This window comes from Microcaecilia unicolor, chromosome 6, assembly GCF_901765095.1.
Source record: "Microcaecilia unicolor chromosome 6, aMicUni1.1, whole genome shotgun sequence".
Taxonomy (NCBI): Eukaryota; Metazoa; Chordata; class Amphibia; order Gymnophiona; family Siphonopidae; genus Microcaecilia; species Microcaecilia unicolor.
The window spans coordinates 183,186,454-183,204,655 of record NC_044036.1 but is presented as its reverse complement, the minus strand read 5'-3'; the positions used below and the strand labels follow the sequence as shown (position 1 = coordinate 183,204,655).

General features: G+C 45.7%; 1 protein-coding gene across 1 annotated transcript in view; it reads right to left on the bottom strand.

The window, feature by feature from the left end:
* C6H3orf62 (chromosome 6 C3orf62 homolog) overlaps positions 1 to 18,202 on the bottom strand; it is a 130,767-nt gene that overhangs the window by 78,808 nt on the left and 33,757 nt on the right. Inside the window, exon 2 of the mRNA XM_030206779.1 lies at positions 4,899 to 4,987. Within this exon, the coding sequence (XP_030062639.1) occupies positions 4,899 to 4,987 (89 nt within the window). The remainder of the gene's footprint in view (positions 1 to 4,898; positions 4,988 to 18,202) is intronic.

Genomic DNA, 18,202 nt, shown 5'->3' with positions numbered 1-18,202 from the left:
ACAATCTTCTCCAATTCCTCTCCAAATAACAGGAGGCCCCGAAAAGGTAAACCTCACCAGCCTTTGCTTAGAGGCCATGTCAGCCGCCCAATGCCGTAGCCAAAGAAGGTGTCGGGCAGAAACCGCCACAGACATCTGTTTAGCCGAAGCTCTCACCAGATCATAAAGGGTGTCAGCCAAAAAATGACAGGGCCAACTCCACCCACGGGGCAACCTCAGAGAGGGACCCCGCACCATCCGTGGGCTGTTCCACCACCTGTTGTAACCAGGAAAGACATGCCCGGGCTGCATAGGAACTGCAAATAGATGCCCTTAAGGCAAGGCCCGCAATTTCAAAGGACCGCTTCAACGCGGATTCCAGCCGCCAGTCCTGCATGTCTTTCAAAGCGGCCCTCTCTCTACTGGGAGAGTGGTCTTTTTAGTCACCGCCGTGACCAACACATCCACTTTAGGCATCCCCAAAGGGGCCAAGTGCTCCTCACTCAGAGGGTAAAGCTGACCCATAGCCCTGGCCACTTTCAAAGGCCCATCGGGGTCAGACCATTGAGCTGAAATAAGCTCTTGGATGGAGTCATGCACCGGAAAGGCCCAAGAAGGCTTCTTAGTACTCGCCATCCTAAGATTAACAGAGGAGGCCTCGCCTTCAGCAGGATCATCAATCGAGAGGGCTTGCAAGGCTTCGCGGTGGAAAATCTGAACCACATTGGGATCATCCGAATCTAGTGACAAACAGGCACCCTCCTCTGGATCATCTGTCCCTGAGGGCCTGCCAGATCCCTCAGACTCCCCACAGCCTGACCACAGGGGGGAAAAAGGATATGCGCCATTTTCAGACAGGGAATTTACCCGTCTATGTTTAGCGTGTTTCCAACGCTCGGGGGAGGAAATAACATCTGAAGCCATCCCCAGGGCATAAACATCCGAAGGGAACCCAGGATGCAACGCAATGTCAGACACCATGCGGCAGAGCTCTTTCAGCATGAAGGCTTTATGCATTAAAAGCACAAACTCAGGGGAGAAAAACTCACCCTGACCCTCCGCCTCCGAATTAGGAGAAACGGATGTTGGAGCTCCTCTGGCAGCCTCTAAACGAGGCGTCCTCCTACACTCAGACTCCTCCGCAACCACGAGGGTCGAGACATGCGGCGCTTGCAAAATGGCACCACTGCCAGCTTCATCGAGCGGGAAGAATCATCGCTCGCATGCTCATACTAGCGCGAGCGTTCTAAGGAGCACGTTTTGCACAGCCCCGCTGCTGATCTGCGCTTACACAACGGGAGCAGCGCTTAACTCCTTCAGCAGCCATCACCCGACTGGATGGAAATATAGCAATAAAATGGCGGGCTTTGCACCAAAAGTTACCCAGTTCGGAACGGCGCGTCCGCAGGACCTCCCCGGAGCTGGGCACTACTCTCACCTCAGAAGACTGAGTCAAGAGCTCCGGTCAAGCTGCACAGAACCAGAATGTCTGGAAAAGCCTCAGCAAACAGCCACGCTGTACAAGCGCACACTTTTTTTTTTTTAACGCTGTGAGGAAAGTTGAGGCAGGCAGCAACAGAGGGACTCCGGGATGAGGGGGGGAATGGGTAAGGCAGGGAAAGGCGAACCTATATGCCTTTAAAGTGGGCACCACCAGCCACAACACCCTGCTCAGCTGGCAAAGCACAGGAGCCACGCCAGGCAGAAATCCTGGAGCTGATCGAGCTACGTCACACCTGCTGGGAGATAGAGAAATACTGAAGGCAGTGGGGCTAGCCGTCCAAGGGTCACTGTGGTTTTCAGTGTTCTCTATCTCCACCTGCTGGTAGGCTGATACAACCCATCAGTTAATGGATTCATCTGCTGCTGATGAAAAGGAAGAAACTATTTCAACTCGTAAATAAGCTACTAGACACCACTCCAATCACCACAACCAACACAGACATCTCATTCGCAGACAAACTTGCTAATTGCTTCAATGAAAAATAATAAAATTATGCAACACACTTCCTCAGCACAACACCAACATCGAAAACTTCATCAATGGCCTAGACCCAACCCCCGGCGAATACCCGGCTGACCATACCTGGTCAACATTTGCTCTCCTCACTACTGAATCAGGTACACAGGCGACTCATAGGTTCTCTAATACCCACTGCAAACTCCTGTCCCATCCATCTACTTAAATCCGCCCCCAGATTTAAACTTCATGCTCCAACAAGGTCTCTTCCCGAGGAATATGGCAATATCCTACTCACCTCAAGGCTCACCATTATCACCAATAATCTTTGGTGTACCTAATCTTTGGTAACTCAACTGCCTACTAAAGGTTAGGTGTACTGAAGGCTGGTGGCTATTTGGCAGCCTTCCAAAAACATTAATAGGTAAATATTTTATGGTTGCCAGTAACCTTAGGATTTCTGTTATAGTGTGCTGAACATCACTGTTCACATGGCCAACAGGAAGATGCTGGACGGGTGAGCTAGGGCTGACAAAGAGTCAAGTATTGAAGTACTTGCATATATTTCCAGACTACTGCAAATCTTTTCTGTTTAATATGCTGCATTATTTTACTGTGAATTATTTTGATTTTTTGGTACATAATCCCTGAAGGTGTATTACAGTGTGCATATACCATCAGTACAGAGGTATGGAAGAGGCAGCTGGTAGACAGTGAATGGTATCCTTCTCTGCTGTGTTCAAAAGTGCCCAACTATTCCTTTTTCTTTTCTTTTGTTAAAAGTGGTGCTTGTAAGAGGGAGCAGTGTTCCCTCTAAGCTGCACTATACATCCAGTAGCTGAGTAAAATTCAGAGTAGCTATAAACACAGTTAAAACTACAGATGAACAAGGAGGGAAAGCATGCAGAGCATGGCTCTTGGAATTCTTTCCAGCCTCCTTGTGAATGTTTACATATGTGTGTGTTGTCTATAGAAGTGCCCACAATGTAGCATAACAGAAAACTTTTGCTCGTGTCAACTTCAGTCCTTAGAGGGAACATTGTTCCGACTTCTCCTTATCTTCACCTCCCCTGCCACCTGCAATTAGTTTAGTACCTTATCTCCCTCCTCCAGGGTGGCAATGCTCCAACCGACACAGCACCTAAAGCATTGAGGCTGGAAGGCATGGGGCTTTGAGCATGAATAAGGAAGTTTGGAAGGAGAGGAAGCAGGCAGGCCTTGAGCATGCACATATGCTCAAGGCCCCATGCCCGCCAGCCTCTATAATTTTGGTGCTGTGCCGTCAGATTTAGACGGTATATCAAAAATGCCCCTCCACATATAATTGTTTACTTAAATTCAAAATTAATGAGCTGCTGGTTTTCAAAAACATGCAAAGTAGTTCATTAACTTTGATTTTCATTAAAACCAACATAGAAACTATCTTCACATGTTAGTTTTTGCAAAAAAAAAAAAAAAAAAAAAAGGTAACTACAGTTAAGTGTAGTTTTCTTTTCTGCTGGGCTCCCATAGTAAAATATCACACACAAATTTGCTATAAAGCTCATTTGCATCAACAGCAAACTTTCGTGTTAATAAGGCTGGTAAACAATAGGAAGTCCCACAGGCTAGCACACTGGCCTCTTCACGATTTCATTTGCTTAATCTTTAATATAATTATAATCAATTGATAGACATATAGCACAGTACTGTGTCTGTGCAGTATGAAATGATTTCATGTAGGACAATTTCTATCTCAGACACTTGGAAGTCCACCATTGGGAAAGTCTTAAAATGCTAAGGGGTCCTTTTACTAAGGTGCGCTAACAGATTTAACTCGTGCTAAATATATTGGGCATCTTATCATTTAGTGCATGCTATCATTAGCATGAGCTAAATCCATTAGCGCACCTTAGTAAAAGGACCCCTAAATAAATAAAATTCCTTTAAAAATACTTTAGCAAGAGAAATGTATTTTTCATGATCGCCTTCAATCCAAAGGATAAATAGGCTCTGATGACTGTAATAACTAGAGCTGTATCAAATAGCATATGTTACTATTCGGCCAAATACGGAATACAAATAATTGGCATTAAGCTTTAACATAGCAAATAATAAAAGAAGCAATGTGAAATCAAAGTTCAAGTGTTTATTTTGATGATATTAAGGTTATATTTGAAAATAATGGTCCCTCCCAATTCATAGAGAGGAGTATTAGAGGTTAAATGTTAGCATAGTAAATAAGATGGAAAATGACTAAATGCTATCTTTACCAGATGCTGGAAACTTTTATTAGTCATAAACATGTTTGGAAGAGAACAGGGAAGTGAATGTGATGCATGCAGATGTCTGAGCATACAAATGATGTATGAATAACGTATGATAAGTTCCACATTCCTATGAATGTTACAATTTTTACTGGAACCACTATCAGTTTTGGAAAGTGCCCTGAATCCCCTGAATTTGCAGATGTAAGCAGAATATAATCTAGCCAATGATTTTTCAAAGTTTGTGTCCCATGATTTGTGATGTAACCAGTTAATTTATGACAATGCATTCTTAATAAAAGAGCAGAGGACCTGTGGGATTCTGAGACAGTTCTGGGTTAGCTCACTGTCATTGAGTGGGACCACGCTCTCTCCCAAAGGCCTTTGATGTATGCATTTTTTATTGGTGGAGTGTATGTGGATTTCTTTCCTTTGGCCTCTTAGAGACTGACGTAAAGAGACAGTCATTTAACCTGTCTGATGGGGTCTTGGGCAATCAATTTCAATAGGATTTAGTAAAGTAGGGCCCCCGGTCGAATACGAATAATGTATTCGGGGCCGAATCGAATACAAATATTCAGTACATCCCTAGTAATAACAGTGCTTTAAATATTTGAAACTTCATATATACTACAAAGGTACCAATGATCATGTTTTTCAATAATTAATGCTCTTTAACAGCAGCAGGTAGACCACCACAGAACTACACCCACCAGTGATATCAAGAAGATCTTCTGTAATTTCTTGACAATCGCTGAAAGCCACGTTAGTTTCTGCTGCTTTTGAACATCTATCATCTGTTCTGTATAAATAATGTAAAACATCCTGTTACTTTACAAGACCTAAAAATATTCCATAATACATATGTATCCCACAGAGACCATAATTTTACAAAGGCTGCCTAACTCGTCTCGCAAGCTTGCACATAAATTAAACCAATTTTCAAAAGGAAACTATTTGTATACTTTCCCTCTGAAAATTTCCCCATGGAACTCTGCTCAAATTATACGTTTCAATGAATCCCTGCGTGAACAGACGCTAACACAAATTCTTACATGGTACAAAGTTAAATTCTACAAATATTAGACATCATCAAAGTTTTTTTTGGACATTCAAATTCAGTTTGAGGAGGATATTTTGTTACTTCTCAATATTGTAAATCTACAGATCACAAATTGATACTCCATTATTCAAGTTATCATCCTAAGAAGTTGCAAAGACAGTATTCCATTTGGACAGTTTTACAATTAAAAAGATAATGCTCTAAATAAAGACACATTCAACTTTCATTCCACGGTAAAGAAAACCTGATTCCAGCAAAGGGAATATCCAGACATATTGTGCAGAAAGTATACAAAACAGCATCCAATGCACAAAGAAACGGACTAATACATTGAATGAGAAGAGCAAGAAGGTGGACCATTGAATAACTTGTGTGTTACCATATTCACCCCAAGCTAATCTGAGATGAATCATTTATAAACATTGGCAAGTGTTGTCTATATTCAGATTTGACAGAGTTTCCCAGATTTGCATATACAAGAGGATGATATTGGGGGGAACTTGTCTCCAGGAAATGTATTGAAGAAAATTGAGCAATCTATTGATCGTGGTCATCATTGTTGTAATTAGTGTACATTCTGTCAATATGAGATACAGACTACAAAAATCACTAATCCTAAAATAGGAAAAAAAAGTTTCAATTGTATTCTCATACAGACTGTGACTCTACTCAAGTAGTATATGCTGTTATGCTGTTAGATGTCCCTGCCCGTTGTGGTATATAAGACAGACAAAAAGGAAAGTTAAAACCTGTACAGCAGAGCATCCGAGTTGCATTCATACAGAGCACTCGGAAGCTCCGCTAGTTCAGAACTGGAAGGAGGAGCTGCATCGAGTCAAATCTGCAATTTGTAGTTTTATTACAGTTGCATTTGGAATAAGGGAGGTGATAAATTGCTATTTCAGGAGTAACAGATTATTATTCAGAGGGATACCACATATCCCCCAATGGATTAAATAAGGAGATCGAATTATATTTATTTTATTTATTCAGAACTTGATATACAGCAAATTGAGCCCAAATGGGTGACTAGGCAGTTTACAACAATCAAGTAACAGGGATCCTGTGCTGAGACTGGGGGAAAAGGAGGGTGGGAGAGAAAAGTTAGGAACGAGGGGGGGGGGGGGGGGGGGAGAGTAGGACTAGTGAGAGGAGGGAAGGAAAGCAGAGGAAAAAAAAGTACATAAGTATTGCCATACTGGGACAGACTGAATGTCCATCAAGCCCACCATCCTGTTTCCAACAGTGGCCAATCTAGGTTACAAGTACCTGGCAAGATCCTAAAACAGTACAAAATATTTTACGTTGCTTATTGTAAACTCCCTAGTCGTGGAGCAGGTAAATTACAATAATTAAAGAAATAAATATATAGGAATGTCACAGTTTCAAATAGGGTTCCCAAATAAACTCCACACAACCAAGGGATTTAACAAGAAAAGAAATATTAAAGGTTTATTAATGATAAATAAATAGAAACACTTGTTGTTATGTTCCTAAATGTTGGTACCAATTTTAAGCTTTGATGGTATTAAATAAAGCTAGGCAAGGTTGTTAAATATTTTGTGGTAAGTTACAAAGAGAATAAAGATACTAACATGTTCAAAATTGCAATCACAGTTACATGACCCAACCCCAACTTCTGCAATAACACAAAATATCCCAACATGTATACAGTTCTAATTATTGCACTCAGATCTGATATATATATATATATATATTCAGTTTGTGTGCACACAATAATGTTACCGGTATATCAAAATCTTCGCTAGCATCGCTGCTTTCTTGCGTTGGGTACCTTGGTCTTCTCCACATCCACGTCTCCTCGGTTGGCGAGGTCAGCTCAGGAACTCCAGGATACCTACTGCTCTGACTCAAAATAACTCAAAAAAGGAAAACCCTGACTTTCTAAGGAACTTGTGGACTAACTAGATTAAAATAAAAAGATAAGCAAGGGAAATTCCTATCTCAACCGCCCAAAACATGACCCCTTTTCTTTTGTTCTGCTATACCACCACCCTCTAATCCCACTGATGGACTGCTAAACTAAATCCCCTAAAGGCAGGCACTCACAGGACTCGAGGTTTAGGCTGGGCAGCTTCTGTCTGGATTCTCCTGAGGCAGGCACTCAAAGAAACAGTTCCTTTTTAGTCTGGGCACTCAGTGCAAAGGGGGGGTGCTTTCTCTCTGTCTCTTCATGATGTTGCTTGACCCAGTCGTCCAAGTTAGTTGCGGTGCCACCCTCTTCTCTAGCAAACACATCTGAGAACATTCATGGATCTCTCCCAATCATGAGGTAGAATGGGGTGTAGTCTGTCGATTGGTGAACCTGACTATTGTAGGCAAGCATCAATTCAGGTAGGTAGTCACCCCAATGTCTCTTCTTGGAGGGTGGTAGCGTTCTCAGCATCTCATGTAGGGTTGATTGAAGCGCTCAACATTGCCACATTACCTTGAGGGTGATAGGGCGTCGTTTGGCTCTTTCTTTATCCCATATAACTAGCAGAGGTTTCTTGAGCACCTCCGATTCGAAAGTCCGGCCCTGGTCTGAGTGTAGTCATTTTGGGGCACCATAGTGAACTATCCAGTGTTCAACTAGGGCTCTGGCAGCAGTAAATGCAGTCTGGTCTCTAGTAGGGACTGCCACAGTATACCGGGTGAACATGTCAGTTATAATCAGAACAGTTGCAACCCCGCTATCTTCTGGTTCCAGAACTGTGAAATCTAGTGCAAGGACTTCCAATGGGTATGAAGTCTTTGACAACAATTTAGAGGAACTTTCTCTCTGGGTGCCACATCTCTTGCCAAGAGTCAGCGTTTATTTTATTTATTTATTTATTGCATTTGTATCCCACATTATTCCACCTTTTTGCAGGCTCAGTCTCGTCCCCACTTTCAGACATCATCATGAATCTGCAACCAATAGTATTTTCTTTGGATGGCTCTTGTCACTGCCTCCTCAGCTCTGTGTCTCATTTCATCATGGTAGGTGGACAAGATTTCTGCTTTTAAATACTCTGGGATCAATTTGCTCTTGGTCTCTGGGGTTCTTAATCACTCTGTATAAGAGGCCATCTTTCAACTTCAATCTCTCTCGTATTTTCCAAAGCTTTTTGCTGTCTTCGGACCAAGTCTCAAAATCTTCTGTCCTGGCACTGAAGAGAGCTTTCGATTATGGGGTTTAAGGTGCAATCTGTTCTCTGTAGCTCTCTCACAGTGAGGTCAGACAGGTAGAACACTTCAGACTCTGGTTCTTTCACAGGAGGGTTATTGGCCTCCAGCACGGAAGTTTTGGCTTTGGGCCTGGAACCGCTGCTGAATCTCGTTGGCCTCCCTATCCAGGATTCAGCACCACCATTCTCCCCCAGCCTCTGATTCGTGTAATCTGGACAGTATGTCAGCATTTGTATTCAGTCTACCAGGCTTATATTGCACCTCAAAGTTGAAGTCAGCCAACTGGGCTAGCCAAGTTGGATTACTGCTGACACCTTTGCTGTATCTAAGTATCTCAGGGGATTGTGGTCTGTCTTCACAATGAACTTTTTGTATACCAGGTAGTCGCGAAACTTCTCTGTGATCGCCCATTTCAGAGCAAGGAGCTCCAATTTAAAAGGACTATAGTTTTGTCATTTCTCTCGCTTTTGTGTAGGCCCCGGTTGGCATAGGCGATTACCCGTTCCACACCATTTTTGTCCTTGACTAAGTACTGCTCCTAACCCACTCGGCTGGCGTCAGTAGTCAGTATGAATGGTCTACTGAAATCGGGATATACCAGGACTGGTGGCAGCATCAACTTCTCTCTTAAAACATCAAAGGCCTTCTGGCACTCCATGGTCCACACGGAGGCAACACTTGGCTTTGTAGGTTGCCAATCAGCACATGTAGTGGTTTTCGCTATCTGTGCATACCCGGGAACAATCGCCTGTAGTAACTTGTAAACCCGACAAACTTATGGACATCTTTGGCTGTCTTTGGAATTGACAAGTCTTTCAGGACCCTGGTCTTGTCTTCGTCTGCTGCGACTCCCCTCCTCAGACACCACATGGCCCAAAAACGTCACTTCTCTCTCAAACAAGCAGCATTTGGACGGCTTTAGCTTCAACCCATGTTCTTTAAGTCTGGAGAACACTTTCTCTAGGCGGTCCACATGATCTTCGAATGATGCGGAAAATATCAGGATGTCATCCAGGTATAGTAAGAGGATGTTGAACACGTAGTCATTGAAGACCAGTTCCATGAGTCAGGAGAACGTAGCAGGTGCACTGCTCAATTCAAATGGCATCCGGTTCCATTCAAAGAGACCAAATGGTGTAGTCACAGCCGTTTTGGCCTTGTCTTCTTCAGCCATTGCCACTTGGAAGTAGCCAGACGATAAGTCAAGTGACAAAAAGTATTTGGCTTTTCCCAAAGCATCCAGTGACTCTTCAATTCGTGGGAGGGGGTACGCATCTTTCACTGTCACTTGGTTTAGCCTCCTATAGTCCACGCAAAACCGTATCCCTCCATCCTTCTTCTGTACAATCACTGCAAGGGATGCCCATGGACTGCAACTCCTTTGCAGGATCTTCTGGTCTACCAGTGTTTGGATGTGCCTCTTGAATTCCTCATATATGTGAGGTGACACTCTCCGGTACGGCTGTTTTATGGGAACTACATTCTCTGTGTTGACGTAGTGTCTTACGAGGGTGGTAGACCCAATGTCACCCTCGTCTTTAGAAAACACATCTCGGTGCCTCTGTAACAATCCTTCCACCTCCTCAGCCTGCAGGATGGTTAGATTTTCCCACTTGACCTGCGGTGTAGGGGCTAGGCTGTTCCCCGAATTCTCCTCTTCTATGGGAGTCACCACAATCTCAGATTCAGCTTCGTCAAACCTCACCCTTTTCTGAGGTACTGTCTCTATGCTCTGCAGGGCAGCTAGCTCTGCTATGCGCGCTCGCGGGCGAATCTGGATGGTTTTGTTGCTCAGGTTCAACACTCGGATAGGTACTTTCCCCTCTTTGGCATTAGCAAGTATTTTGGCCACCATCAACCCCTCTGGAGAAGTGATAGTTGGCGTGGGTTCAACAAGGACTGGACATGCAGGTAGGGACCAGATCCAGTGATAGATACCCTGGGTGATTCTTTATGTCAATGGAGGGATGACCACTCTTTTGCTCCCCAGCAGCTTAACAAAACCAATCGGTCCCTCTTGATCCAGTTGCTGGTATCCTTGCCGAATCTGGGCGACAACCTTGCAAACACGTTTGGGAGTGGCAGTGGAACTGTTGAAAAGGGAAGCACCAGGCAAAAGGTCTCTAATGTCTTTCAATACGTTTGTGCCAATCAAGCCAGGAACTTCGTCACTCCAGGCCTCATCTCGGGTGACAAATATGCACCTCTCAGGGACAGTCTGGCCAAAGCAGGTCACGTCCGTCACTAAACAGCCGAATACTGGGATCTCCAATCCATTTGCCGCTCTCAATTTGATCCATGCGGCATCTAGCAATTTTGGCTTTGTCGTTAGCTTGGTATAGAAGTGGCTAGCTGTAATCGTAGACACTTCAGAGCCGGTGTCTATTAAACAATTTACTGGCACTCCACCCATAAGTACTTCAAAAACGGGTCTTGGTCCAATGGCACTTTCTCTCTTCTGGGCCTCGGGGATGCATATTTTACTGCCAATGTTGGTAACCTGCCCCTGGTCACGTGACGTAGAAGGTAGGGAGGAATCTCTCCTTTGCACTTCCTGTGTCGCTTCCCTTCCGCCACTCGCCCTGGGGGCCTCTGCAGATCTCTCATCGCGAGCTCCCTGTTCGCCTTCCCGAGGTCCCCTTCCGCTACTTTCTGGGACTCTTTCACTTCGACAATACCTGCTTATGTGACCGGGTTCTTGACAACGATAACAGATAAGTTGTCCCCTCTCGTTTCACCTGGGTGGGTTCCTCTTTGGCGGGGCTCTGCCACCCTGGTAGGGCCTGTTTTGATTTTCTGTCCGTTGGCCCATGTCTTGCATAAGTTCTTGTTGTCTCTGTTCCAGGCCTTTACCCAATCTCTCAGCAACAGCACACAGCTGTTGTATGGCTTCAGACAACCCATCTGGTTCTCCGACTGCAGCTTTCACGCTGGCCTCACTCCTCCTCGACAGGAGCCTAGGGTTACGATCTCCTTCTACTGGAATGCTCTCTTCTTCCTCTGACCACTTAATTAGCAATGCGAGTAGGTCTTCGTAGGATAGCTCTTCAAACTGGGCTTTCTGCCTCTTGACTTCTCTCCTTAGGGCCGCATCATTCAACCCTACAACGAGAACCTCTTTGAGTGCCCTCTCTACGTTCTCTATGGCAGTGGTTCTCCTGTTCAGGATTTTGGCAGCTTGCTCCTGCAGGACAACACCCAAATGCGTGTATAGTCTCCCCAGGCAACTGTCTTCGCGCATAGAACTCTGACAGCCTTACAGTGAGAGGGACTTTGTCTCCAAACTCTTCACCAAGTTTCTTGAATAGGGCTGCTACGTCTCCTCTGTTCTGGGGACTGTACAGCTTCATTACGCTATAGGCGACCCCTTCAGATGATCAAGAACTACATCCCACTGATGTTCAGGGGAACTCTCAAGACCTTCAGGGCAGATCTGGTCTTCTCGGTCCATTCTTCCACTGAGAGGTCGCCAGCCTTCTGCTGATGGCCACTGAAATCAGGTATCCGTTTGTCTCTCGGTATGTAGAGAGCGGGGATTTGAGCTGGGGGAGGCGCTAGTGGCTGCTGGCTAAACCTTTCTATAATTGTCCTGGCCAAGCGACAGGATTCCTGTTGAGCCTCTTTTTCTTGTTCCCAGGCTGCCATTTGTTTCCGGTACAGCTGCTTCAGGGATTCAAACTCCTCTTTCCAGTCGGCACTCACTCTGCTCCTTCTTGGGTATGCTGCATAGAATCAGAGGCCTCACAGACCGCCACACAACAGAGAACTAAGTAGACCTGCTAAAGCAAAGCTTGCACAGAACACTTTCTGTAAGATTCTTGTCAGGATATGCCAGACAAGGATCTTATACAAAACACAACTCTCACCAAATACTAAAACAGAATTCTAACACAAGTAGGATCCTTACTAAAGATGGTGGACTAGGTAACATAGTAAATGACGGCAGAAAAACACCTGCATAGTCCATCCAGTCTGCCCAACAAGACAAACTCATATGTGCTACTTTTTGTGTATACCCTACTTTGATTTGTACCTGTCCTCTTCAGGGCACAGACCGTATAATCTGTCCAGCACTATCCCCGCCTCCCAACCACCAGCCCCGCCTCCCACCACTGGCTCTGACACAGACCGTATAAGTCTGTCCAGCACTATCCTCGCCTCCCACCACCGGCTGGCTCTGCCACCCAATCTCGGCTAAGCGCCTTAGGATCCATTCCTTCTGAATAGGATTCCTTTATGTTAATCCCACACGTGTTTGAATTCTGTTACCGTTTTCATTTCCACCACCTCCCACGGGAGGGCATTCCAAGCATCCACTACTCTCTCCGTGAAAAAATACTTCCTGACATTTTTCTTGAGGGGGGCAGACTCAAGAAAAATGTAAGGAAATCCTATGTCCGTGACGCCACTTGTAAACGCCCTAGTCGTGGAGCAGGTAAATTACAATAATTAAAGAAATAAATATATAGGAATGTCACAGTTTCAAATAGGGTTCCCAAATAAACTCCACACAACCAAGGGATTTAACAAGAAAAGAAATATTAAAGGTTTATTAAATTATAAAATAAATAGAAACACTTGTTGGTTATGTTCCTAAATGTTGGTATCAATTTTTAAGCTTTGATGGTATTAAATAAAGCTAGTGCAAGGTGTTAAATACTTTCTGGTAAGTTACAAAGAGAATAAAGATAATAACATGTTCAAAATTGCAATCACAGTTACCATGACCCCAACCCCACTTCTGCAATAACACAAAACATCCCAAACATGTGTACAGCTCTAATTATTGCACTCAGATCTGATATAAATATATTTTCAGTTTGTGTGCACACAATAATGTTACCGGTATATCAAAATCTTCGCTAGCATCGCTGCTTTCTTGCGTTGGGTACCTTGGTCTTCTCCATATCCACGTCTCCTCGGTTGGCGAGGTCAGCTCACTGGCTCAGGAACACCAAGATACCTACTGCTCTGACTCAAAATAACTCAAAAAAGGAAAACCCTGACTTTCTGTGGAACTTGTGGACTAACTAGATTCAAATAAAAAGATAAGCAGGGGAAATTCCTATCTCAACCGCCCAAAACATGACCCCTTTTCTTTTGTTCTGCTATACCACCACCCTCTAATCCCACTGATGGACTGCTAAACTAAATTCCCTAAAGGCAGGCACTCACAGGACTCGAGGTTTAGGCTGGGCAGCTTCTGTCTGGATTTTCCTAGGGCAGGCACTCAAAGAAACAGTTCCTTTTTAGTCTGGGCACTCAGTGCAAAGGGGGGGTGCTTTCTCTCTGTCTCTTCTTGTGGGGCTTCTTCCCTTTCCGGATAAGCCTCTTCTTTACAGGACAACAGTCTCACGGCCGGCTTTCTCCTCTCTGGACAGGCAAACACTCATACAGAGGGATGCGCTGGGGGGACTTCTGGGATTCATGGACCTTACCAAGCTGTTCTCTCTCTTCAGCTCTGCACTGCTCCCAACACACTCCAGACCCCCTTCTCCTCCCCCTCTGCTGCTCTTTCTGCCTGAGTGCCCGTATTTTTCTTCAGGACTCACCAGCTCTCTCTCTTCATCTGGAGTTCATCAGTGGGTCCTCTATCAGCATGCAGCTGCCTCTTGTCTTGATTGGAATTTATCCTAATCCAGCCTGCCTGAGCATGCCCCTCTCTGCCTGAGTCTGATTTCTTCTCTCAGGCCATGCTTGCAGCTTCCATTATCTCTCGTCTTCTCCTCCCTCTGCACATTAAAACTTCTCTGTTCCACCCCCCTGTCCCCTGGATTGGCTTGAAATTTGCGCCAATCTAAGGGTCAGACTGCCCCCTGCTACTTCATAGGTCCAAATTCGTGCCCTTTAGCAGATCCTGGCTCCTATTGGCTGTCTTCCACACTGTCCCTCCACTAGCTCTCAGCTTACTCTGGGCTCTCAGACAGCCAATCGGAAGGCTTGTAACAGGTTTCCCTGCCCCTCCCACACAGATTCAACCTCGTGAAACTTTAAACACACATCTAGCAGCCATGAACATCTGAGTTCTTTGTACAACAGTGCTGGAGCATTGTAAACACTCATTTAACTAAAAGGTGTCAGTGCTGTGCTGCCCTGAGACCTCTGTACCTCGCTGTCCTCTGCAGGATGCCCCCCTCCCTGGAGAAAAAAAAGGGGGGGGGGGCAAGGTAAAGGCTTCTTTTTTTTCTATATTTACATTATTTCTAGAAATACACAAAAAAATATGTTGGAGAGTGTATAAGGAGACACTCTATAATCTTATAAGAGGTAGAGTCTCATATAACTGAACATGGCTCCTTGTCACTTCACTCCCACGGTGAATCTGCGCTTGTGCACGTATATCTATTAATCATTGACTCATTCCCTCCTCTTTCCTATGCTACAGTCTCTCACAATCTCTCACACTCTCCAACATATATTTTTGTGTGATTTAAACAGTAGCGGAGGAGTAGGTGAGAACCTAAGTTTTTTGACAGTATCCCTAGAAATAAGCAGAAAATTTTCCCCAAGTCCATTTTAATAATGGCTTATGGACTTTTCTTTTAGGAAGCTATTGAAACCTTTTCTTAAACCCCGCTAAGCTAACTGCTTTTAATACATTCTCTGGAAAAGAACTTCAGAGTTTAATTACATGTTGAGTGAAGAAATATTTTCTCCGATTTGTTTTAAATTTACTACTTTGTAGCTACATTGCGTGTCCACTAGTCCTAGTAATGATGGCAAGAGTAAACAATTGGAAATGGTTTACCGACAGCCACTCCCCATCTGTTGGGATCAAAAGAAACAAACATTTGGGCGGACTGTCTGAAGGGGATTGTCCACTCCACATAGAAGGCCAATGCTCATTTGCAGTCCAACGTGTGCAACTGACGTTCAGCACGGCAGGTATGCGGACTGGGAAAAAATGTTGGCAAGACAATTGACTGGTTCAACTGGAACTCCGACACCACCTTTGGCAAGAACTTAGGGTGCATGCAGAGGACTACTCTGTTACGATGAAATTTAGTATATGGAGCATGAGCTACCAAGGCTTGAAGCTCACTGACTCTATGAGCTGAAGTAACAGTCACCAAGAAAATGACCTTCCAGGTCAAGTACTTCAGATGGCAGGAATCCAGTGGCTCAAAAGGAGGTTTCATCAGCTGGGTGAGGATGACGTTGAGATCCCATGACACTGTTGGAGGTTTGACAGGGGGCTTTGACAAAAGCAAACCTCTCATGAAGCGAACAACTAAAGGCTGTCCCGAGATAGGCTTACCTTCCACACGATAATGATAAGCACTAATTGCACTAAGGTGGACCCTTACAGAGTTGGTCTTGAGACCAGACTCTGACAAGTGCAGAAGGTATTCAAGCAGGGCCTGTGTTGGACAAGAACGAGGATCTAGGGCCTTGCTGTCACACCAGACTGCAAACCTCTTCCATTTGAAAGAATAACACCTCTTTGTGGAATCTTTTCTGGAAGCAAGCAAGACTCGGGAGACACCCTCCGACAGACCCATGGAGGCGAAGTCTACGCTCTCAACATCCAGGCCGTGAGGGCCAGGGACTGGAGGTTGGGATGCAGAAGCGCCCCCTTGTTCTGAGTAATGAGGGTTGGAAAACACTCCAATCTCCATGGTTCTTCGGAGGACAACTCCAGAAGAAGAGGGAACCATATATGACGCGGCCAGAAGGGAGCAATCAGAATCATGGTCCCGCGATCCTGCTTGAGTTTCAGCAAAGTCTTCCCTACCAAGGGTATGGGAGGACACGCATACAGGAGGCCCTTCCCCCAATAAAGGAGAAAGGCATCTGACGCTAGTCTGCCGTGGGCTTGAAGTCTGGAACAGAACTGAGGGACCTTGTGATTGGTCTGAGTAGCAAAGAGATCGACCAAGGGGGTGCCCCACGCTTGGAAGATCTGACGTACCACTCTTGAGTTGAGAGACCACTCGTGAGGTTGCATTATCCTGCTCAACCTGTCGGCCAGACTGTTGTTTACGCCTGCCAGATACGTGGCTTGGAGAAACATGCCATGATGGCGAGCCCAAAGCCACATGTGGACGGCTTCCTGACACAGGGGGCGAGATCCGGTGCCCCCCTGCTTGTTGATGTAATACATTGCAACCTGATTGTCTGTCTGAATTTGAATAATTTGATTGGACAGCCGATCTCTGAAAGCCTTTAGCGCGTTCCAGACCGCTCGCAACTCCAGGAGATTGATCTGAAAACCTGTTTCCTGGAGGGACCAACCTCCTTGAGTGTCAAGCCCATCGACATGGGCTCCCCACCCCAGGAGAGACGCATCCATTGTCAGCACTTTTTGTGGCTGACGAATTTGAAAGGGACGTCCCAAGGTCAAATTGGATCAAATTGTCCACCAATGTAGGGATTGGAGAAACCCCGTGGACAGCTGAATTGAGTCCTCTAGATCCCTGGCAGCTTGAAACCACTGGGAAGCTAGGGTCCATTGAGCCGATCTCATGTGAAGACGGGCCATGGGAGTCACATGAACTGTAGAGGCCATGTGGCCGAGCAATCTCAACATCTGCCGAGCTGTGATCTGCTGAGACGCTCGGACCCAGGAAACAAGAGACAGAAGATTGTCTGCCCTCGCCTCGGGGAGGTAGGCAAGAGCTGTCTGGGAGTCCAGCAGATCTCCTATGAATTCCAGTCTTTGAACTGGAAGAAGGTGGGACTTTGGATAATTTATCATAAACCCTAGTAGCTCCAGGAGTTGAATAGTCATCTGCATGGACTGTAGAGCTCCTGCCTCCGAGGTGTTCTTCACCAGCCAATCGTCAAGATAGGGAAACACAAGCAATCCCAATCTGCGCAGCGACGCCGCTACAACAGCTAGGCATTTTGTAAAAACTCTGGGCGCAGAGGCGAGACCAAAGGGTAGCACATAATACTGAAAATGCCGTGTCCCCAGACGGAATCGAAGATACTGCCTGTGAGCTGGCAGTATCGGGATGTGAGTATAAGCATCCTTTAAGTCCAGAGAGCATAGCCAATCGTTTTACTGAATCATGGGAAGAAGAGTGCCCAGGGAAACCATCCTGAACTTTTCTCGGACCAGATATTTGTTCAGGGCCCTTAGGTCTAGGATGGGACGCATCCCCCCAGTTTTCTTTTCCACAAGGAAGTACCTGGAATAGAATCCCAGCCCTTCCTGCCCTGGTGGCACGGGCTTGACCGCATTGGCGCTGAGAAGGGTGGAGAGTTCCTCTGCAAGTACCTGCCTGTGCTGGAAGGTGAAGGACTGAGCTCCCAGTGGGCAATCTGGAGGTGTTGATATCAAATTGAGGGAGTATCCTAGCCGCACTATTTGAAGAACCCACCGATCGGAGGTTACAAGAGGCCACCTTTGGTGAAAAAACTTTAGCCTCCCCCCTACCGGTAGATCGTCCGGCATGGACACTGTTATAGCGGCTATGCTCGCCTGGAGCCAGTCAAAAACCCGTCCCTTGCTTTTGCTGGGGAGCTGCAGGGGCCTGCTGAGGAGAACGCTGTTGACATAAACGAGCACGCTGGGGCTTAGCCTGAGCAGGCTGTCGGGAAGGTGGATTGTACCTACGCCTATTAGAAGCATAGGGCGCATTCCTCCTTCCCCCATAAAAACGTCTACCTGATGAGGTAGATGCTGAAGGCGTCCGGTGGGAGAGTTTGTCGAAGGCGGTGTCCCGCTGGTGGAGCTGCAATCCGCAATCCGCTGCTGGACTCTATTCTCCAGGTAAGAGGCACGCAGCCATGAGAGTCTGCGCATCACTATACCTTGAGCAGCAGCGCTGGACGCAA